Consider the following 20,000-nt stretch of genomic DNA (forward strand, 5'->3'; position numbering starts at 1 on the left):
TAAGACTACATGAATCAGAGTCAGACATTTCTATCTGTATGTGTAGAATAATTAAATGTCCAAAAATGTAATATTTAATCTTGGGCTTCATGTATACCATCAAAAATAATCTATTTGATTTTACTAAGACCATCTATATTAAGAAACAAAGTGATTTAATCACTTTTTTCTAATAGTGAACGAAAACATTGATATAGTTGTAGGGCTTCATAAATCCATTGCTTGGGTATAATAGTTGTAAAAATGTCAGGCAAATGCAAACCTGAAAGAAAAAGATTATTTTCAATATTTTCAGAAATAATATATTTGCTTATAGATTAATTTGAAGAAGCCAAAAAAGTACACATCATTTGTTAAATAAAACATTATTAAACTGAACTTGCTGGAATTTGAAAATGCTGATGTGCTGCTCACTTTGTCAAGATACACTATATCATTACAAAATATTTAATATATCTGATTTATTCTGCCATGCTTATATAGATTATGCATATAGCTGTATTTATATAGATCAAATCATGCCATGTGGAGCATTAAACAGCACTTAAATAAATAAATTTCCTGCTATAATTTCTTTTTTACAAGTCTAGAAAATAGTTTCTGTTTTTATTATTATTATTATTATTATTATTATTATTATTATTATTATTATTAGCAACAACAAAATAATAATAATAATAATAATAATAATAATAATAATAATAATAATAATAATAATCGTCATCATCATCATCATCATCATCATCATCACCCAGTCAAATGACTGCAGGTTGTAAGTGAGAATAGCATGGAAGGGAAAAAACGTGCAAAGAAACACAAGCAACACAAAAGTTTAATAGAGCAGCGTGTTTCTAGTTTTCCTCAAAAATGCACACATAACAGTTTATATTGGAGCAAAACGGAATGTACAGCAATTCAATTCTCTTACATAACGGAGTTGTAGGGTTCCTGGGCTGCCACGTATAGAGGATTTCCCTCGAGTTTGGGAGAAACCTGCATTAAACACTCACTTGTGGTTTCCGAGTGCATTAATCAGTGGCGGGCTGAACATGTGGCTCCAAACTTAATCTCGTCTAGATGTTCCGTAAGAACACAGATCTTAGTTTTACACAGCTTTCATGATTAGAAATCCTCAATCTGACACATTGCCATAACCCAGTGTGAAGACGCAGGAACCGAAGAGCGCGCTTTAGTCTCTCTCTCTCTCTCTCTCTCTCTCTCTCTCTCTCTCTCTCTCTCTCTCTCTCTCTCTCTCTCTCTCTCTCTGTGCTCCACACGCCGCACATGGCTTGAAAACTTCCAGCAAATCACGTGTGGCAAATAAACACAAAGCACAAAGAATAAAAAAATCCGATTTTTATAAAATGATTCCTAACAGCTACTATGCTTATTTCCTGAGGTTGTAGATGAGTGGGGATTTAGAGGAGCACTTCACCATACCGCCTTCTCCTCCCACAGCACCTACTGCAGCCAAGACAACTTTTAAACTACTCCCCTGTCTGCTTTGTTAAGTGTGATCATTTGCACTAACTCGAAGAAATATGACACAGTTGAATGTATCGGGAAGTGATAGTTTTTACATCGACTTTACTTTCTTAAGTGTGAAAAATACAAGACAACGTAGTTGCGCAAAATACATTTGTATGAGCTGCCGGTGTCCGCAACGCCTCGCTGTAAGTGTGTGTGTGTGTGTGTGTGTGTGTGTGTGTGTGTGTGTGTGTGTGTGTGTGTGTGTGTGTGTGTGTGTGTGTGTGTGAGAGAGAGAGAGAGAGAGAGAGAGAGAGAGAGAGAGAGAGAGAGAGAGAGAGAGAGAGAGAGAGAGAGAGAGAAATAAACTCTGCTCTTTTTTTGTGCATGTTACTTAATCTGTGTGGTAAGTAAGAGACAGGGATTTCACGCCATGCACTACAGACTGTGCGGTTTGTTATCATAACTGATTCTGAGGTCAGATTACGTAACTGGCATAAATCGCATTATTAAAAGATACAGTTGTTGATTTGTCGTTGATTTTTGCCAAAGCTATTTCTGATTTTATTCCCACAGACTCCCGAGGATTTTCATAAACACCACATTCGGGTGTCATTCTGCAGTAAAATGAGAATGTAAATATATATGGAAATAAATCCACATAAATCATACAAATATTTCAAATGTAATCAAATATATGTCTTATTAAATTATTATTGTAATAAATGTTGATTCAGTAAGAATATTCAGCATGTATATTTAATTTAATTGTTCTGTTGAGCCATATAATTATGGATTTTTGGCATTTTGTATAGCTGGACAGCTTGTGTTCCCGCGCACGCACGCACACACACACACACACACACACACACACACACACACACACACACACACACACACACACACACACACACACACACACACACACACACACACACACACACACACACACACACAGCAGTACATTCTGTAGTAAAATAACCAGCACTTTATATTTATAAAACATTGTGTATACGTTCAACTGATTGTTTTGGTGTGGATTATTTTCTCATAAACAATTATATATTTATTGAATAGTAATTCAAAAGGATTAGAATTTATTGAGCATAACTGTTTATTGTGTTCTACATGTCACTATAATCAGATTTTAAACATTAACACCAGCTTGCATGCCATTGCAGATTGAGGATATGTGTGCTTAGGTAGAATTATTGTGGTGTGTGAAACTATATGATATGCTGCTGTTTGCATGGAGAGTCGAGCAATGATTCCTCTGTCGGAACAGAAAGTGTGTCTCTGGAATGGTGGTTGCTGAGGTCTGGATCAATGCCATCATTGTGCTCATGCAATCGTTCTTCCAACAGAATGTACATAGTATTTATTCTGTAGCATTACAGTAAAACATATAGTATTTTTTTATACAATGGTATTAAACCTGAATTATCAATAACAAAATTTTTTAATGTTTAAAAACCGAAATAGCTGTCGAGTGACTTTTTAACCTCAATTGGTAAATATTAGATTATTATTATTATTATTATTATTATTATTATTATTATTATTATTATTAATAATAATAATAATAATAATAATAATAATAATAATTTTATTGTTGTTCTTTTTTAGTTCTATGCCTATTTCTACGGCTATTTCTTTTGGCACGGCAAGATTGAACAGATTCATAAAGCTAACTTGACTGTCACAAAAAAAAAGCGTTTTTATAGTGTTCTAGTTTTATTAAAATAAACGGGATTCATAATGTCGGAATCCGTTCATTTTGGTTTATTTGACTTGCTGCGCGCTCATACGCGAACTGCGCGGGCACGGCGGTGAGGCGGAAGTGCGCGGCGCAGGACGCGGTGCGGCGCGCGGAGGGCCAACAGCGCTTCAGCCAATCAGAGCCGAGAACGCCGATTCCAAGGACTGCGATCAGCAGCGACGACACACAGACAGAGAAAGTAAAGGCGCAGACGTGCCCAGTTCCAAAAACTCTGCCTCTTCTGGACCGCGTTCAACTCAACCACTAAAAACCTATCCAAAAGTCTGACTCGCAGAGGAAGGAAGATTAGAAAAAAAATCTGAGGTGTTCGCTGACTTGATTTTGCCTCCTGTCTGCCAAGAATTCTCTTCCGGTGTGCATTTTTGAGAGCACTTCAGCGTGAAAAGAAAAGAAAAGAAAAGAACAGAAAAAAGTCTAAAAAGTAGGCTACGTTGTTTGAATCTGAGACATGTGAATCTACCGGCTTGAGTTTCACACCGCCTCCTGGACACCAGTTTAAATCCATGCAATACAGTGCAATGGTACGTTACCATGGAATCTAATATCTTGCAATCATTTTGTAAATACTTTTAAGCTCATGTGCAAATGTGTTCCTCTAGCTTCTGGAGACGGAAGTCTGTAGCTGAATGTAGTCCCATGTTTCGAGTGAATTGGATGTGAATGCTGCTGGAGAATGGCGGTATATATGCTGGATTGTTTCTGTTTTGCGTTGGCAGACATCCTATGTGGGTCATATCGTCGTGTGTCAGAAGTCGGCGCAGGGTTTGCGCCTAAAGAGATCAGTCAGCTCTTGGCATGTCTCCTGCTTTTAGCTACCTCGCCCCCTTGTAGCACTGCACTTTTGGCACGTTGCACAGCCAGAGAGTGAATATTCTCGGGCAAGTTGTGTTTTAGCCAAGTGGTTAAATTTTACTACACCGCTGCTTGCGACTTGCCAAGCTCACGTTTGTCTTGTCCACGTTTGTCCACTGATTTACACGCTTGCGTTCCGCGCGTCGTTGCTTTGTGACAAACTTGACTTTGAACTTTTAAACGCTTTTTTTAAAAAAAACAAACAAACAAACAAAAAAAACTCATATTGTAAAAACGATTTCAGGTCTAAATGTGTAGTCTAAGCGTGCGCGCATGAAGTCTGGCGACTGTGTGACCTTGAATAAGACGCTGCGCCTAAAAGTGCGCCGGTTAGGAGACATTGTCCGGGTGCGTTAGTGGACGCACAGGGGGTGGAGTGCGGAAGGCTTTGTAGACTTTGACATGAAATTACGACGTAACGTGGTGTGAATAAAGATCAGTGTCTCCCGGGTACGCGCGGTCAACCGGCATACAGGACACGCGTCCAATTTCCAAAAAGTGTTTCATTTCCACACTCTTGTTAAACAAGCACGACAAAGTCTGTAGTGAAAACTAATGTAAATGTAACTCACTTACCAATAACCATGTGATCTGCAATCCATGCTGGAATTCCTTCACTCTGTTTTGTCACTTTGTGTACAGTAATTGTCGCTTCACTTGAAGAAAATCATTCTCTCATTATGGCTATAGATCCACCCATGCAAAAAAGCCCTGGAACAAAACATCTCATCTACACGTAACCACACAAATAACCGGTTCTGTAGGAATGACACACAGGCCTTATTGCTTTGAGACAATGCTGGATGGTTCACATGGTAGAACTTTTTGGAAAGGCCCTGACAATCTGTCCCACCGTGACTTATAACACATGCATATATGTTCTTGTAACATTATAACGTCAAGGTCTATTCCCTCTGTTATATTACTAGATACGTTGTTCTTAGATTTACTAAACTACCTTAGATGAAGGTGTATAGCTGACAATATCTGCACAGTGATACAAATGCATTATTACTTCAGACGCACATTTGCATTACTGTTATTTGAATATTTCAATATTTACGCGCTTGAACTTGAACATATCACATATTTATGGGAATAAATATTGGGATATACATTTGGAACATAAAGTGGGGAAAAGTTAGTGATCATTTGTAAATACTGTGGTGTGAGAGGGAGACCTGAAGGTGGGTTGTGTGATATAAGACGCGTTTGCTGGAAGAGGAGGAGTATTGACTTTGTAATGAAATGGAAAAAAAAAAAAAAAAAAAAAAAACTCGTGAGACTGATTCGTTAGGATCCAGCAGACTAGAGGGTGTTACCGTTTGATATAATATCAAGTTTGAAAACAGGATCAGAAATTTGGCGCCTTCTAGTTTTCGACCTGCACTTGTGACATTCTTCAAGATTTCCCCTTTAAAAGCAGCATCAGAGGGAGTGAGAGAGAGAGAGAAAGAGAGAGAGACAGTGGGGTGTTTTTTTCCCCTCTTCAATTCAGTCCTGCTGGAGCTCTCGCTCTCTCTCTCTCTGCGGATGCGTTCTTTGCTCCTGAAGACACTCCGCTTCAGTCTTTTGTGCTTCTAAGCTCTCGTGGGAATCTTTAAATGCTCGAGCTGGGATCTGCGAAGTTCGCCACCGGTTTCTGATGAAGCTTTTCTCTCGCTTTTGAATGAGGACAAGTTCCATTGGGCCGTGCACGGTGCAGCATGGGCTCGGGAGAATGAACCGATAATAACCGGACTTTGGTGACCGATCGTTCTTATCTGCACTCGCGGCCGAGGTCATGATGTATTCACCGATTTGTCTAACGCAGGTAGAGCTTTACGGATCCCTTATTGATTAGGCTTTTAAATATTGCTGAATAGGCGCCGTAGATGAGCTTTATTCTTCTTCTTCTTCTTCTTCTTTTTTTTTTTTTTGGTGAAATGCGAACCACTGTTTCTGATTCACTGTTCAACGTGTGACTAAACAATGATGTTTTCTTTAACATTATGTACAGGGTAAAGGGCTTGAGATGTAGCACAACATAAACTGCGCGCTAATGGAATCATTGATTTAAATACATATTTTACGCGCTTAGAGTGAATATTGTGTACTTTTCTTTGACTCGGGACATTATTTTACTTGACACCACAGAAGTTACTCGTGTGTGTCCAGGAAGAGTTTAGCGAACTTGAAGATGTCAGATTGCATTAGATTATTCGAAAAGAGCGCATTAACGTTGGACATTTACATCGTGCGTAAAGCGCCTAGTTTAGTTTCGCCATAAATCTCACGTCCGCTGCCGCGCAAGGCTGTAGATTTACAGAAAAAGCTTTGTGATGTAAAGCAGGCGAACAGAAGGGAAAGAAGAGGTTTAGATTTTAGACTCGGTGCTTTTTGACGCTTCTGTGTTATCTTTTTTACTTCTAGTGCACTTGGCCAGAAGCGCGCAGACTTTAAACACAGAGCCACTAGCTGAGTGAATTAAGATGAATACAGTGATAAAGCCGATTGAGCGGTTGGACCGAGTCCTCCAGCTTTGGCTGACACAATTTTACTGTTTATATTTTGCTTGGCACCACCGAGTGATTGACTGAGATATGGTTTAGTACAAAGGAAGGCTGAACCTGGCGCAAAGACGAACTTCACACATAGCCGACACATGGATTAGTCATAATGTAGTTTACTGTAAACCTGAACTTTACATTATATTACATGTTCTATAATAACGTGGCAAGAAAAAAAAATCCGAAAACATAATGTATAAACAGCTCTAGAATTTTTATATATATACACACATGCATGCTTATAACTGTATAACTACATCAGTTTATTACTACCATGGCATAGACCTACAAGGAGAAAGTCATACATCCACCAGCCAATTAAAGCCATTATACTTATAATAAGGGTATAATGATATGATATACTGGCTCTTTCTGTCATATAATTATATCAGGAATTATGCGATTTGCAGAGTTATCATTAAGTAAAGTATCTTTGAGTAAGATCATATGGAGTACATTTTAATGCCTGTGGATTTAAAGTCTTAGTAAAATTTCCTTCACTGCCAGACTGATTATTTACAGGTGAATTGAAAATACATATTATTAATTATAATTAGTTATTACATTTATGCTTCAGACTTTACATTGTATAAGTATTTTTCTTTGCCGCAGGACCTGTTAAAAAAAACCCTGAGACAAATATTTATCTTTTGCATACATCACACGTTCTTGTTATCACAACAAAGGCATTTTGTTTAATTAAAAAGTGTTTAATATATAGATCTAGAATTTGAGGATAAAGAATTTTGATGGCCAAAGTAATTTATGTACAACAATAGGCTGCATCTAGCGCAAGGATTACTCTACACTGTAATATTAAAACAGATTATTATTGATTGTAATATACTAAAACTAATTAAAATGCATTTGACAAAATAATTAAAACTTTGTAGTGTGGCCTTATAGATTATTTATTGTTTAAAAAGTTAAATTTACACACCACTGCCAAATTATTAACTGCATCGAGAGTCCCCATATGTAAGAGTATTAGACTAGAATATTTGTGATAGTTAGTTGTACAGTTTTGTTGCTGATTTATGTAGTTTCTGAGCGGTGGTTAAATGTTGGTGTGGTGTGTGTGAGGGATACGTTGTTAGGGAGAGATATGGGGAGTGCAGCGCTGGTTGCGGTTTCCCATAGAGGAGTAAGCTGCCTGCATAAATAAAGAATAATCTGTGGTTTAACTCTTCTAACACACATTCAGCTTTTAATGGACTAAGGCACAAGAAAAGAAATTCTCATTCCTTTTTTTTTTTTTCAGAAAATTGGTCTGTTTCACTTTTCTGAGATTTTTAAGATTCCCAAAGTTTGTTTTTCAACTAATTCCTTTTCTTCAAGAAAGAATTAAATGTCTTATCTCACATTTAACATTATTTAATTCAATACATTTGAAGACTAGTAACTACTTAGTTTTATTCATTTTAAAATATTATGTAAATGTTTTAGCGGTAAGATAGATAGCACTGATGCTGATGTTATGTTATTGATTTTTTATAAATAAAAAAAAAAAGAAGAGAAAAGTGAAACTCTGCCCATATGTTACTGAATTGCCTTTAAACCTGGCAGTAGATTTAGTGTAGCGCATTGCACAGTACAACTAACATGTTGCAGTGGAGGAACCCGAATAGGCCTGTAGTGTGTAAGACGCTTGCGAATTGAGCCTGTAGGTGTTACTGCTTACTTGGCAGCAGACTTTTTTTTAATGGCACTCTTACAGAGCTTTGGAGCAGAAGGAATGTCAGGTTTGAGCCAAGATGCCATTTTCATTGTCCATCTTGGTTTGATTTTAAGAGGGGCTGGGAATAATTGCTGCTCATTTTGGCTAACAACTTAAGTGACCCCCCTGCATCACAAAACGTCCCAAAGGCAAAGCAGACACATTGCTGGAAATGTGAAACTTTCCCTTCATTTTTTTTTTTTATAATTAATTTCCAGTCTGACTGTCTTTACATATATGTGAATTTTTGTATTTAGAATATAAAATGATTTTATTATTATTATTATTATTATTATTATTATTATTATTATTATTATTATTATTATTATTATTATTATTATTATTATTATTATTATTATTATTATTTGTTTATTTATTTTTTTAAATTGATATTGACGGTCAATAGATTCTGTTTTTGCATGCTTTGTTAGAGGGTCATCTGGGCTGCTGCAGGGCCATGTGGCAGTAGTGCTGCAGGAATGCAGGATTGTCTGATAAGAGAGCTGTACGTGTGAGGGACACATGCCCTGGTGCACAAGCACATACAGCTCTGATAGTAGAGAGAGAGAGAGAGAGAGAGAGAGAGAGAGAGAGAGAGAGAGAGAGAGAGAGAGGCAGGGGAAAGCGTGAGTGCTGCTCATCTAACTGTCTGTTGTATGTTGGCACCGCGTGAGCCAACGTGATAAACAGTGGTATCCTCGTCCTGTGTGCCTGCAACACCTGCAGCCCCATACAGGCTCGCGTTGCTGTAAACCCAGCAGAAATGGTAGATGAACTCTCTTTTCATTGCGGTATCAGGTTTTTATTTGTATTTAATTTTTCAGAAATACAGAGTTAAAAAAGAATGGCTTCTCTAAATTGTAAAATAATAATTTGTAAAATTTGTTTTCAAAGTGTGTGTAATGCGTCTCTGTGCGTTGTATTCCTGTTTGCTGAGTGTGCGTAAATGTTTTAAGGGCTTTTGTGGTTTTGTGGTCTGAACGGCTGTCAAGTGATTCATTTCATCTCCTTGTCGTGTGCTTACTAAACAGTCAGTTTTGTTTGTTTTGTTTCATAAGAGGTAAGTTTTTCTTCTGTTTTGTTTTTGGACCAAATGCTCACTTAGCCGCTTGATCAGGAATCCAATGCCAAAAAGGTCACGTCTACTCCTGTTCACTGTATTTTTTTCTCTTTCTCTTTATTTTTGCCTCTTTCGCTCTTCTCCCAGGACGAGTTCCATCCATTTATTGAGGCACTACTTCCTCATGTGCGCTCCATTGCCTACACTTGGTTCAACCTGCAGGCCCGCAAGCGCAAGTACTTCAAGAAGCACGAGAAGCGCATGTCCAAGGACGAGGAGCGCGCCGTAAAAGACGAGCTGCTGAGCGAGAAACCCGAGATTAAACAGAAGTGGGCATCGCGCCTACTGGCCAAGCTGCGCAAGGACATCCGGCAGGAGTACCGTGAGGACTTTGTGCTGAGCGTGACAGGCAAGAAGCACCCGTGCTGCGTGCTTTCCAACCCTGACCAGAAGGGCAAAATCCGACGTATCGACTGTCTCCGCCAGGCGGATAAAGTGTGGCGCCTGGACCTTGTGATGGTGATCCTGTTCAAAGGCATCCCGCTGGAGAGCACGGATGGAGAGCGCTTAGTCAAATCACCCCACTGCACCAATCAGGCGCTCTGTGTCCAGCCGCACCACATCACCGTGTCAGTGAAGGAGCTCGACCTCTTCCTGGCCTACTATGTCCAGGATCAAGGTAAGTTCACTGAAAGAATGGAAAATGTACGGGTGAGAGGGAGATGTTACAGTGAACGTTTCAAGGCTGTGCGCCTTGACTCCGAGATACAGAGGCCCGAGTAACTTCGGCCTGTTAAACCTAACTTCATTAACAATTTTATGTGATTCTACTCAACATGAAATCATTCAAAGCAGCAGTAACATTTAGATTTTCTATGTTCTGTAGTTTCAGTCTATTACATTTTTCAGTATTCTATCTAGCAAATAGGCCAGTTATTTTCTATTATTATGATGTAATATCAAATCAAAGATCTGTGTATGAAATTAGTTTAAGTGTACTTTCAAGGCAGTCACTACTGCACTGTAAAATTTAATGGTAATGCCCTAGAATAAGAAGTTAGTTAGAAGAATAAATGTACTTTAATTGTACTAAATTAGTATTATTTGTATTTATAAAAAATTTTTTTTTTACCATGCAGTATTTATTTTATATATATATCTATATAAAACATTTTTGTTTCCTTACTTTGGCCTTGAAAAAGAAAATTTAACTAGCCTGAAAGGGGTCCTCTGAAAAATCCTCAATTCTAATAAAGGTTACTGTAATCCAAACATTTCAACAAATCATTCCCTATTACATTAGATGCCAAAATTTTGTTTGTGTTTTAATTTAGAATACATGTGAGCCTGCATGTGTCTGAATGGTTGTGCGAGGAGGAGATGGGTTATTGCCAGGCTTAGCGCCTCCATTTTGTACGAGCAAAGTGCCAGGCTAAGCAGAAGGCATAGCGGAGGGACAATAATGGTTGCCACTGGCACCAGGGTTGGCATCACTCTATCTTTTGTGTCTTTGTAGGACGACGTGCATTCGACCGTTGACACTCAACCATGGTCTAAATCTCTTATATTGGTTTGAATCGAGAGGTATAAGCTAGCCGCTTTTGTGACACCAAAAAAAAAAAAAAAATACAGATTTACACTATTGCGATAAAATTATATAAAAAAAATGTATTGTACAGTTTTAACAACATCCAGCATGATACGAGGAATTTCAATTCTGTAAATAATCAGCAAGTGTGGTTTAAATTCTTAGAAAGTTTTCTGACATAGACATAACGCAAAACTGTGATCTTTATTTGAGAGAAAAAAAACCTTTTTAATGAATTTGAATTTAGCATAAAAAACTCTTTTAATGAACATTGTTTATATGTATATTATCTGCTCTTCCGTTTTTTCTTTTAAATGTGACGGTAAGAGACTATTAACTATAAACTCAAAGTGGTGAGTCTGTTTAGTGTTTTAATCCATTACAGGAGCATGTTTTGTCCTCTGGACCCTGTGCCCATATCCAAATAATGCCCCCTCATTGTAGCAGCACATCCAGGGCGGCCATTTTGTTTGTGTTGTGCTAGGAGAGTGGCATGGAGAGTGCCAGTGATGGAGGAATGGCGGTTGGCATCAAATCCTCTTTGTCTGCTTGCATGCCTTTGATTCGTTAGCTGGCATCTGCAATGCAGTGGGCATAGAGGAAAGTTTTTGACACCGACAGAATGGCAGCCGTCATGATTTCTTTTGTACAATTTAACAAGACGCGTTTTAAATAAAGAATTTTACAAAAAAAATTGCATCTCGAACAAAATTTTATGTTTCTGTTTGTAAATCATTGGCTTCACCGAATGTCACTTTTGTAGCATAGCCACTGTGAATTATGTCGAAATGTTTAAGGTATTGTTTTGAAAATAAAGCAAGTGACTAAATGGCAAGCGGTTTATCGCAGGACATAAACTTGCCACAACTAGTTAAGCCTGGCACTATGTGTCACTGTTATGTCCAATGCTGTTGCTAGTCAGTGCACAGCGGTAGTTTTAACATTAGCCTGAGCCACATGGCACAGGAGAAAACACCGGGCATCATGCCCTCGGTTTTTGTGAATCACACTAAGCTAGCTGGACTGTGTTGCAGTACCATGGTGAATGGGCAGATCAGTGTAGTGGTAAGGAGAATAGCAGGAAGGACTGGTATGCAAGGCGGTGGGCATCATGCCATGTCCAGCCTCACTGAGCCTAGTGTAGCCATTGTGGTGGTCTCTGTGTGCTGTTCAGTCTTCTTCCTTCAGAAAATCACTGCTCTGTCACCACCAGCATTATCTGTCTTGAAACATAAAAAAATAAATAAAAAAATCGGTGCGTCACTGTGGACAAACCCAGAAACAACAAGGTTTAAACAAAGTGTAACAGAGTCGACTTGTATGTCTCATGATTTTGGCTCGGCTCCATCCTTACAGACATACAACATATTCATCCAAAACCATTTTCCAGCACAAAATGCTATTAAAGCATGTGATCATCTTTCACAAATTTCAACGAGCTGTTCCTTTACTTGTATTGCAAGTCAAGTCAGGACGTGTGAAGCAAGGAACATTTCACACTGACTTCATTTCAAAACTCATAACAAGGCTGCTTGGAAAAGGGAGGTGCATTAATATTTAGCTTTCAGTTACTAATCACATTACAAAAAAATTTTACATTTTGTTGTTCACATTTGCAGGTAAGAGAAACGATGATGAATGAAAATTATAGCAGAGAAATTGAACAAAATACACCATAGGATCAGAGAATTTATATATAGACAAAGATTTAGAAAATAGAAAATAATAAATAAAAATAAAATAAGACATTGCTTGCTTTTAATTTTTAGAAATATTCATAATCTCCTAGCATCATGCATGTTACAGATATCTGTGCTTGTTTTTTGTTGAATACATTGTACATTTTTTTTTAGGGCTAATAATAATGGAAGCTTAAATTTCCTTTTTTTCTGTGCTGTCAAAGCCTAGAAAATATTTATTGTGCTTCTTTGATTTTTGTGGTATTTATAGATAATCAGCACAGAACTAAATGACTAATTTTTCCAATACAATTTTCATTTTCTTCTTTTTTTATTACTTTAAAGCTGCACGTATTTTATCGTGCACTGTCCAGGTGGCAGATTATTTATTATTTGCTTGACCATGTTGTAGATGCCTGTTTTACGAGCATGCAACTTAACTTTTGGCCTCTGTGTCAAGACCTTGGCTAAAAGATGCTGTGGGTGTCCTGTGAAGTTAAATCGAGCACAACGGATCTGTGAAAACACAGAGGAGGCCGGCGCATGCGGGGGCAGACTAGGGGTTTGAAGAGGATTGTGTGGAGGGATTGAGGGTGCACCTAGAGCCCCCTCACGCCTCCTCTGACCTCTACATGTGTGGGGCAGAAGAGCGATGGCTACCTACTCGCCTTGTAACACTCCTCTATACACATTGGGTGTGTGTATATGTGTGTGTGTGTGTGTGTGATGGTTGTGTTGAGCATGTGTTTAGCTTTTTGAGGAAAGTGTTACAGCTGGCCTAGTTTTCCAGTTGGCTGAGTATGTGGTAGAGTCAGGTCACCACCCCTGCCAATACCTAAGTACTTCATATCCACTTCTTTCTTTCTTTCTTTCTTTCTTTCTATCTTTCTTTCTTTCTTTCTTTCTTTCTTTCTTTCTTTCTTTCTTTCTTTCTCTCTCTCTCTCTCTCTCTCTCTCTCTCTCTCTCTCTCTCTCTCTCTCTCTCTCTCTCTCTCTCTCTCCACTTGTAGCAGAAGTTCAAGATCGCTAATGCCAATTGTACACTACACTCAGAATCTGGTCCAATGGGAGAGCTGCCCAGATCTGCGCACACACACACACACACACACACACACACACACACACACACACACACACACACACACACACACACACACACACACACACACACACACACACACACTCCCTTGCTCTCTCTCTCTGTCTCTCTCTCTCTCTCTCACACACACACACACACACACACACACACACACACACACACACACACACACACACACACACACACACACACACACACACACACACACACTCCGAACCACAGAGGCAGCGATAGTTTGGACTTTGGACCACTGAATGCAGCTTGTGTCGAAAACTGTTACAATAAGGGACACCTTTGTCTCAGCGGCATTTGTTTTTGTTTAGCTATTTATTTGTTTGTTAGCTAATTGTTTCCAGTGAGCCATTGTGGCTGTGGTGGTTGTAAGGCTATCTGTTCAGAGAGAGACAGAAAGAAAGCGTGTGGTCGAACCATTTGTAGGCCTGCAGCTACTGACTTGGTCCTAAAACCAATACAGATGGTTCCCTGCTTCTCTCCCACTATGTGTGTCCCATCACTGAGTTTGGAGCAACAACGCACGACTTGGTTTCAGTTGTGGAAATGAAAGGCAATAGCTTCTGTTTGATGTTTTAGTACACTGGTGTACCACCACATTAAACATAAAGGGAGAAAGGGAGGGAGGGGGGATTTGCTGCTACAACTTCAGTCCAAGCCCGCAGGTCTTGTGTGTGTGTGTGTGTGTGTGTGTTTTTTTTTTTTTTCTTTTCTTTTTTGTTTTATGAATTAAAAAACGTGTTTTGGCAAAAACATACATTTCTTGCTTTGCTCTTGATTTTCCCAAGTATCACTCTCTGAAAGGGATCGCTATGAAAAGAGGGCTTTACTATAGACCTGAGCTTTGTTCGTTTTTTTTTTCTAGTGCTTGTCTGAGCATGAGAGAAAAAATGCTATAGCAACACAATACGTCTTAACTTTATCTCAAGGGCAAAAAAAGAAAACGAGCCAATGCCTGAGTGTATTGAAAGTTCACTCAATTAGGTCAGCAATTTAGTCATTTTTTGTCCGTTTTGCTAATTTTAGAGTTAGAGCAAAGCAAGAGACACAAGCCATATAAGACACAAACAAGTCAGGATATGTTTGTACAGTGAGTGTAATACTGTAAACATGCATTTTTTTGGAAGGATTCTTTTTGAAATCTGTTGAATATAAATTTTCAGTTCCATCGCATTCCTGATCCAACGTCTCATCCTGCACCATCCCAGACTGGAATAAGTGCTGCTGAGAAGCTGAAGGTCATTTAGGGAAGATTTGTGTTTGTGCTGAGCAGGCAGTAAGGCCTTTGCCTCTAACAGGGCTGGAGAGCTGATTAGTATTCTGCACGGTCTGCTGTGACTACCTCACGTAAAGCCATAACCTATCGAACACATTCCCTTAGTCTAATCCATTTAGAGCTCCTTCCAGCTCTCTGGCCTTCTTTATTGATTTCCCTCCTCTCCATGTAAGTCCCCACTTTTTCACTTCTCCCTCCCTCCCTCCCTCCCTCCCTCCCTCCCTCCCTCGCTGGCTGGCTTTCTGCTTTGCTGTTGCTTTAATTCACTGGTATACTGTTACTCCACATACTGCCATAGAGAAGCGTTCATTCCTTCACTTCTCTTGTCTGTCTCTTGTGTCGTGGTTTTTTTTTTTTTAGCTTACTGTAGTTTTTCTTTCAGTGTGCCTACTTACATTGTATGCGCTCAACTGCATGCCTTCTGCCTATAGTACACTTTAACCTTAACCCTAGTTCTGGTGACTTGTCTTTTGCCTTCTGTGTTTTGTCTTTGTTTTCACTCAGCAGCATTCCCATGGTCAGTAAAAAGAGCTGGATGTTGTGAGTTGGTATCATGATGGTGTGTGTTGTATCATTTTGTAAGCTGTCTAGAACTGTAAGCTCTCCATAACTCCCAGTCCTCTTTCACTCAACACCCCCCATGGCAACACTAGCATTTACTTATATATATGGCATTTTAAGACTTGGGTGTGTGTACAAGTGCTGTTGAGAGACATACATTTATTTTGCAATGATTCATCAAATTGAGCTCTTAATCACTGTTGACTCTCAGTCTGTGCCAGAATTAGTAAGAATGGGAAAATATATCTGAAAATGTACTCGCATTTCTGGGGTCACATACAAGCATCTCTACTTTGCCTCTTCACTTTTTTTTCCATGAGCTTATCTTGTATTTTCAGCATTTGCTTTCCTGGAGTCCCACGTCATCTGCGCAGAACCCAAAACGCTCTACTGCTCTCCAGGGCCCTGTTGAGCAAAGAGCATCACCAGAGCCCCTCTCTCCTTCCTTTTGCCTCCCACGCCTCCCTCACAGGAAGACTGATGGGTTCATCGTCCTTTTCTATAGCTCACTGTACGGGGTGTCTGGGTCTTGTCCCACCAACACCAGCACCATCACAACTTTTACTGTCGCCAGCTGCCTTGACACAGCTTTCCTCTCTATCCTCTATCAACCAGACATCCTTATCATGCAGTTATGATCATGGCCACAGAGATGAAAAAGTGCAGGGAGTGAGCGGAGACGAGCTAGCAGAAAGGGGTTTTCCAGAAACTATAAAGACTTTGGAGTTTGAGAAAGCAAAAAGCTAAATGAGAGTGAGAGTGAGAGAGGGATATATCAAATGCAGGTAGACTCAGACAGAGAGACAGAGAGAAAAGGTCTGAATTCCTCCATTGTGGGATGACTGGTGTCTTGCACGTCTCCACGCCAACAGGCATTCTTCACGAGGGGGACAACGAATGAATGGGTGCCAGCGAGCTCCAGAGACAATCGAGGAGGTTGCTAAGGGAGACTGTGACTTTTCCCCCCTCCGCCCATAGCAAAAGTCTTTTCATGGCAGACAGGCCTCAGAGTGATGGCCGCCTCCTCTTTTGTCTGGTCTGGTACAGTACCTCCCACTGCTGAGACAGACGGCTCGGAGTTAAATGCACAGATGAAGGGAGGGCAGCCGTGACTGGGACGACCACAAGTCTGTCTGAAGGGGGGCGAGTAATGCAAAGCTATTAAGCACATAGTTTTAGTTGACCAAGAGACTGGCACTTTATGTGGTGAGCATTTGTTTAATACATGGCCAGGGCTGCCCAAAAGTTTATAAACCTTTATTGTATTATAAGAACACTGGGTGCATTCCCGATGATGATGAAAATATCATCATGTATCATCTTGAACAGTTGCAATACGTCATTTATGTGGTCCTTAGAGAACTCAGTTAGTGAATGGAATGGGATATGTCCAAGAGGATATAGAAAATAATCATATTGAAAATACTTTAGATATTCCGTTAGTTCCTCACTTGGGTTGCAGCTCAATATCTGATCCTTGTCTCCGGTTGACATCCTGCAAGATGAACACAAAACCCAACCTTTCCTTAATCTAAAGAATGACAGATTTAAAAGTCTGTCCCCTGTGATAATCATATCCTGTTTCCATTTCGTGAAGTTAGATTGTCCCCAAATCTGGGAAAACAAGGAAAAGAGAGTGTGTGTGAGAAAATAAACAGAAGGGAACAGAAACTGTAATACCTCTGAATACAGCGTTGGTTAGCGATCGAGTATGCGTCCTTGTATCCCGAGTATCCCAAGCTCATTTATCCCATTACAGAGCCTTCTCTCTATCTATACTGCAATGTTAACTGTTTATCAGAAGAATCAACTAATTTTATTTTTTTGCCATGCATGTGTTGTGCCCCGTGGTGCTTAATGGCACATACGAAAGGAGACACTTAGGGTTTTAATTTCTGTTTTTATCTAGCCTACAAGGGGCAATATATTCATAGAAAAGTAAAAAAAAAAAAAGTTGTATATCTTTAATGTAAATGGTGATATAAAACCCAATTCTGCCTCTTTAAGTTTTATGCTTCTTAAGAAGTCCATACCTCTTATTCTAGTGATAGTGGACCACTGAAGCTTCTGAGTGGTTGCTGTGTTAAACACAGAGAAGTGAAGAACGAGCGCTCGATTGGCTGTGATTAAAGCCAGCTCTCTTGTAACAGCTCTCTGTAACGGAGCTGCTAATGAAAGCTGGCCTTGGCGGCTGCACAGGGCCCTTGTTACGAGTGTCCACATTGAAAGGATATACATGTTGTTTCCAGATTACTGGAATTCTTCTCAAATTGGCCTGCTTTTCTACTTGGCATAGGAAACTAACTTCGATATCCCCCTCCTGTCATCCCTCCATGTGCCTCTGTGTCTTTTAACAGAGCGTAAACCTGCCCATATGCACACTCACACAAATACACACTCAGTCGCTTTGCACTCAGACTTCCCGAAGCCTGCATTTAGACAAAATCATACATGCACTCTGGGTAACCACAGCATCTGTCTGTAGTGTGAGTGTATTTTTGAGGGTACACATTTAAATTCACATCCCTTAATCCATGGAAGATTGTAATTAGGACGGTTACATGTGCACAGACCCGAAACCTGCAATTACATTATGCGTCTCTCCCAAAATAATAACCTAACAACGTGGAATAATTAAAGTAGCATTTCTAGGGAAAGCGGTGATACCGCTTCGTGAATGCTGGTTAAGTGATTAAAGCCTATCTTTCTTTTTGTGTCCATATTGGCGAGGCAGAGTAATCAGTATTTTACAGTCAAAACCCTGATTACTAGGTTTGGTTAACTATGGGTGTCAGGAAGCTGGAATCATTTGGAAACAATAGAAAAGGATGATTTGGGCTTTGCAGCAGGTTGAAAATGGATGCCGGCAGATGGATGTCAATTTTCTCTCTATGCGGCCTTAACCCCATTCACCCTCAATCACAAAACACCCCAAACTTGACCTGCAAACTTAACGGGACTTCCTAGAATTCATCAGTACATCATAAATAGTCTGCATGATTGTGTATATTGTACATTGTAGTGTCAGTGCAGTGCTCCAGAACAATGTCACCTTAATGTCGAAACAGACTGTGAACCTTTGATCCTGGGTGAAGAGGGATTAGAGGAGAGTTCACGATTGTTTTACTAAACAGAGTCTGTGTATAGTTACCCTTTCGCTTATATTCACATATCATGTACACTGTTGCAAATCCTTAAACCCAAAACGTGTGTGTGTGTGTCTGTGTGTACTGTATGTGGAAAGAAGGAGAAACGATAGCTGTTGTGAACAAGGTTGCCTTTTTTCAGAATAGAGGTGTGAAATCTGGAAACACACAACTATTGTGTAGAGTGAGAAAGGAGACTTTCGCAGATAGCTTTATCGAAAGAAAACTGAGAAAAATAGAAGTCTAGACTGAAGTCTAGACTAGTCTAGAGGGACTCGTACTGTGTTCTTCCTGTATAGAAGATAGCTGAAAAGCCGTAGATTGGGATCAGGCTCCTTGACAAAAAGCCGCCTGGCAGATTAGCCTTTATCACTAACCTTAGAACGCTGTCACATTTTAATGCACTTAGGCCTAATTGGAAGAGATGTGGCCTGAAAATGCTGATTGTGGCTCAAGTTAAGGTCAAGACAGCGTTATCTGTCTGGCTAGTCTCAGATATTCACTTAGACAGAGAGGGAAATTTATTGCAAATTACTTGCTAGGCTGTTATGTTGCATGTGCTAGCATACAGCAATGATTTAGTGTGTTAAAATGTATTTAAGAAATATCACAGTTTAAAAATATATATATATAAAATATATTATTATTATGTTTTCTTAACTGTTGTAAATACTTTAAACTATCTCTTTTTTTTATTTTCTTCAGCAAGCAAGAGCCTAAGAGCTATAAAAAACATGAATGAATGCCTATGCAGACCTAAATGGATGACTTTTATTTGTATAACGTGTGGTGAAAAATCAGGTTGGTGTACATGGTTGTCCAGTCATCTGAAAAAAAAAGTCCCACATTTGAAATATTTCAGATGTGTGTCTAATCTGGAACTGTAACTCACAGGGTTTCACGGTAAAAGAGAATGCAACTATATGTTACAGATTCTTGAAACGTGCAAGTAGTAGTTCCAAAGGTGGGTTTAAAGTTGCATGTTAGTTCAGAGAAAAAGAAAACATGATATTAACAGCTGGTTTCTTAAACAACAACAGCAACAACAGCAACAAGACCAGAACAATAAATAAACTGTTGTAACTGTTGTAATCTTTATGTTATACTATTATATATAAAGATCCTTATGATCTTTGTGAGAAAAGTCTAAAACCCTAAATCTCCTTTGCTTTTAAAAAATGCTGCCTCGTTGCAAAAACAGTATTTTCTGACAC

At 39.2% G+C, this 20,000-nt stretch overlaps 1 protein-coding gene across 8 annotated transcripts in view; it reads left to right on the forward strand.

Moving 5' to 3' along the window:
• Nucleotides 1-20,000, forward strand: part of LOC113657607 (nuclear factor 1 B-type) — a 90,133-nt gene that overhangs the window by 8,075 nt on the left and 62,058 nt on the right. For 3 of the 8 annotated variants that reach the window (XM_027169526.2, XM_027169527.2, XM_027169532.2), the window contains exon 2: nt 9,573-10,104. In XM_027169526.2, the coding sequence (XP_027025327.1) occupies nt 9,573-10,104 (532 nt within the window). Of the gene's footprint in view, nt 1-3,115; nt 3,769-5,376; nt 5,913-8,995; nt 9,132-9,572; nt 10,105-20,000 lie in introns of those variants that run through there. The other 5 variants (XM_027169529.2, XM_047811317.1, XM_027169528.2 and 2 more) reach the window with 5 other exon arrangements.

Source organism: Tachysurus fulvidraco, chromosome 1 (genome assembly GCF_022655615.1).
Source record: "Tachysurus fulvidraco isolate hzauxx_2018 chromosome 1, HZAU_PFXX_2.0, whole genome shotgun sequence".
Lineage (NCBI taxonomy): Eukaryota > Metazoa > Chordata > Actinopteri > Siluriformes > Bagridae > Tachysurus > Tachysurus fulvidraco.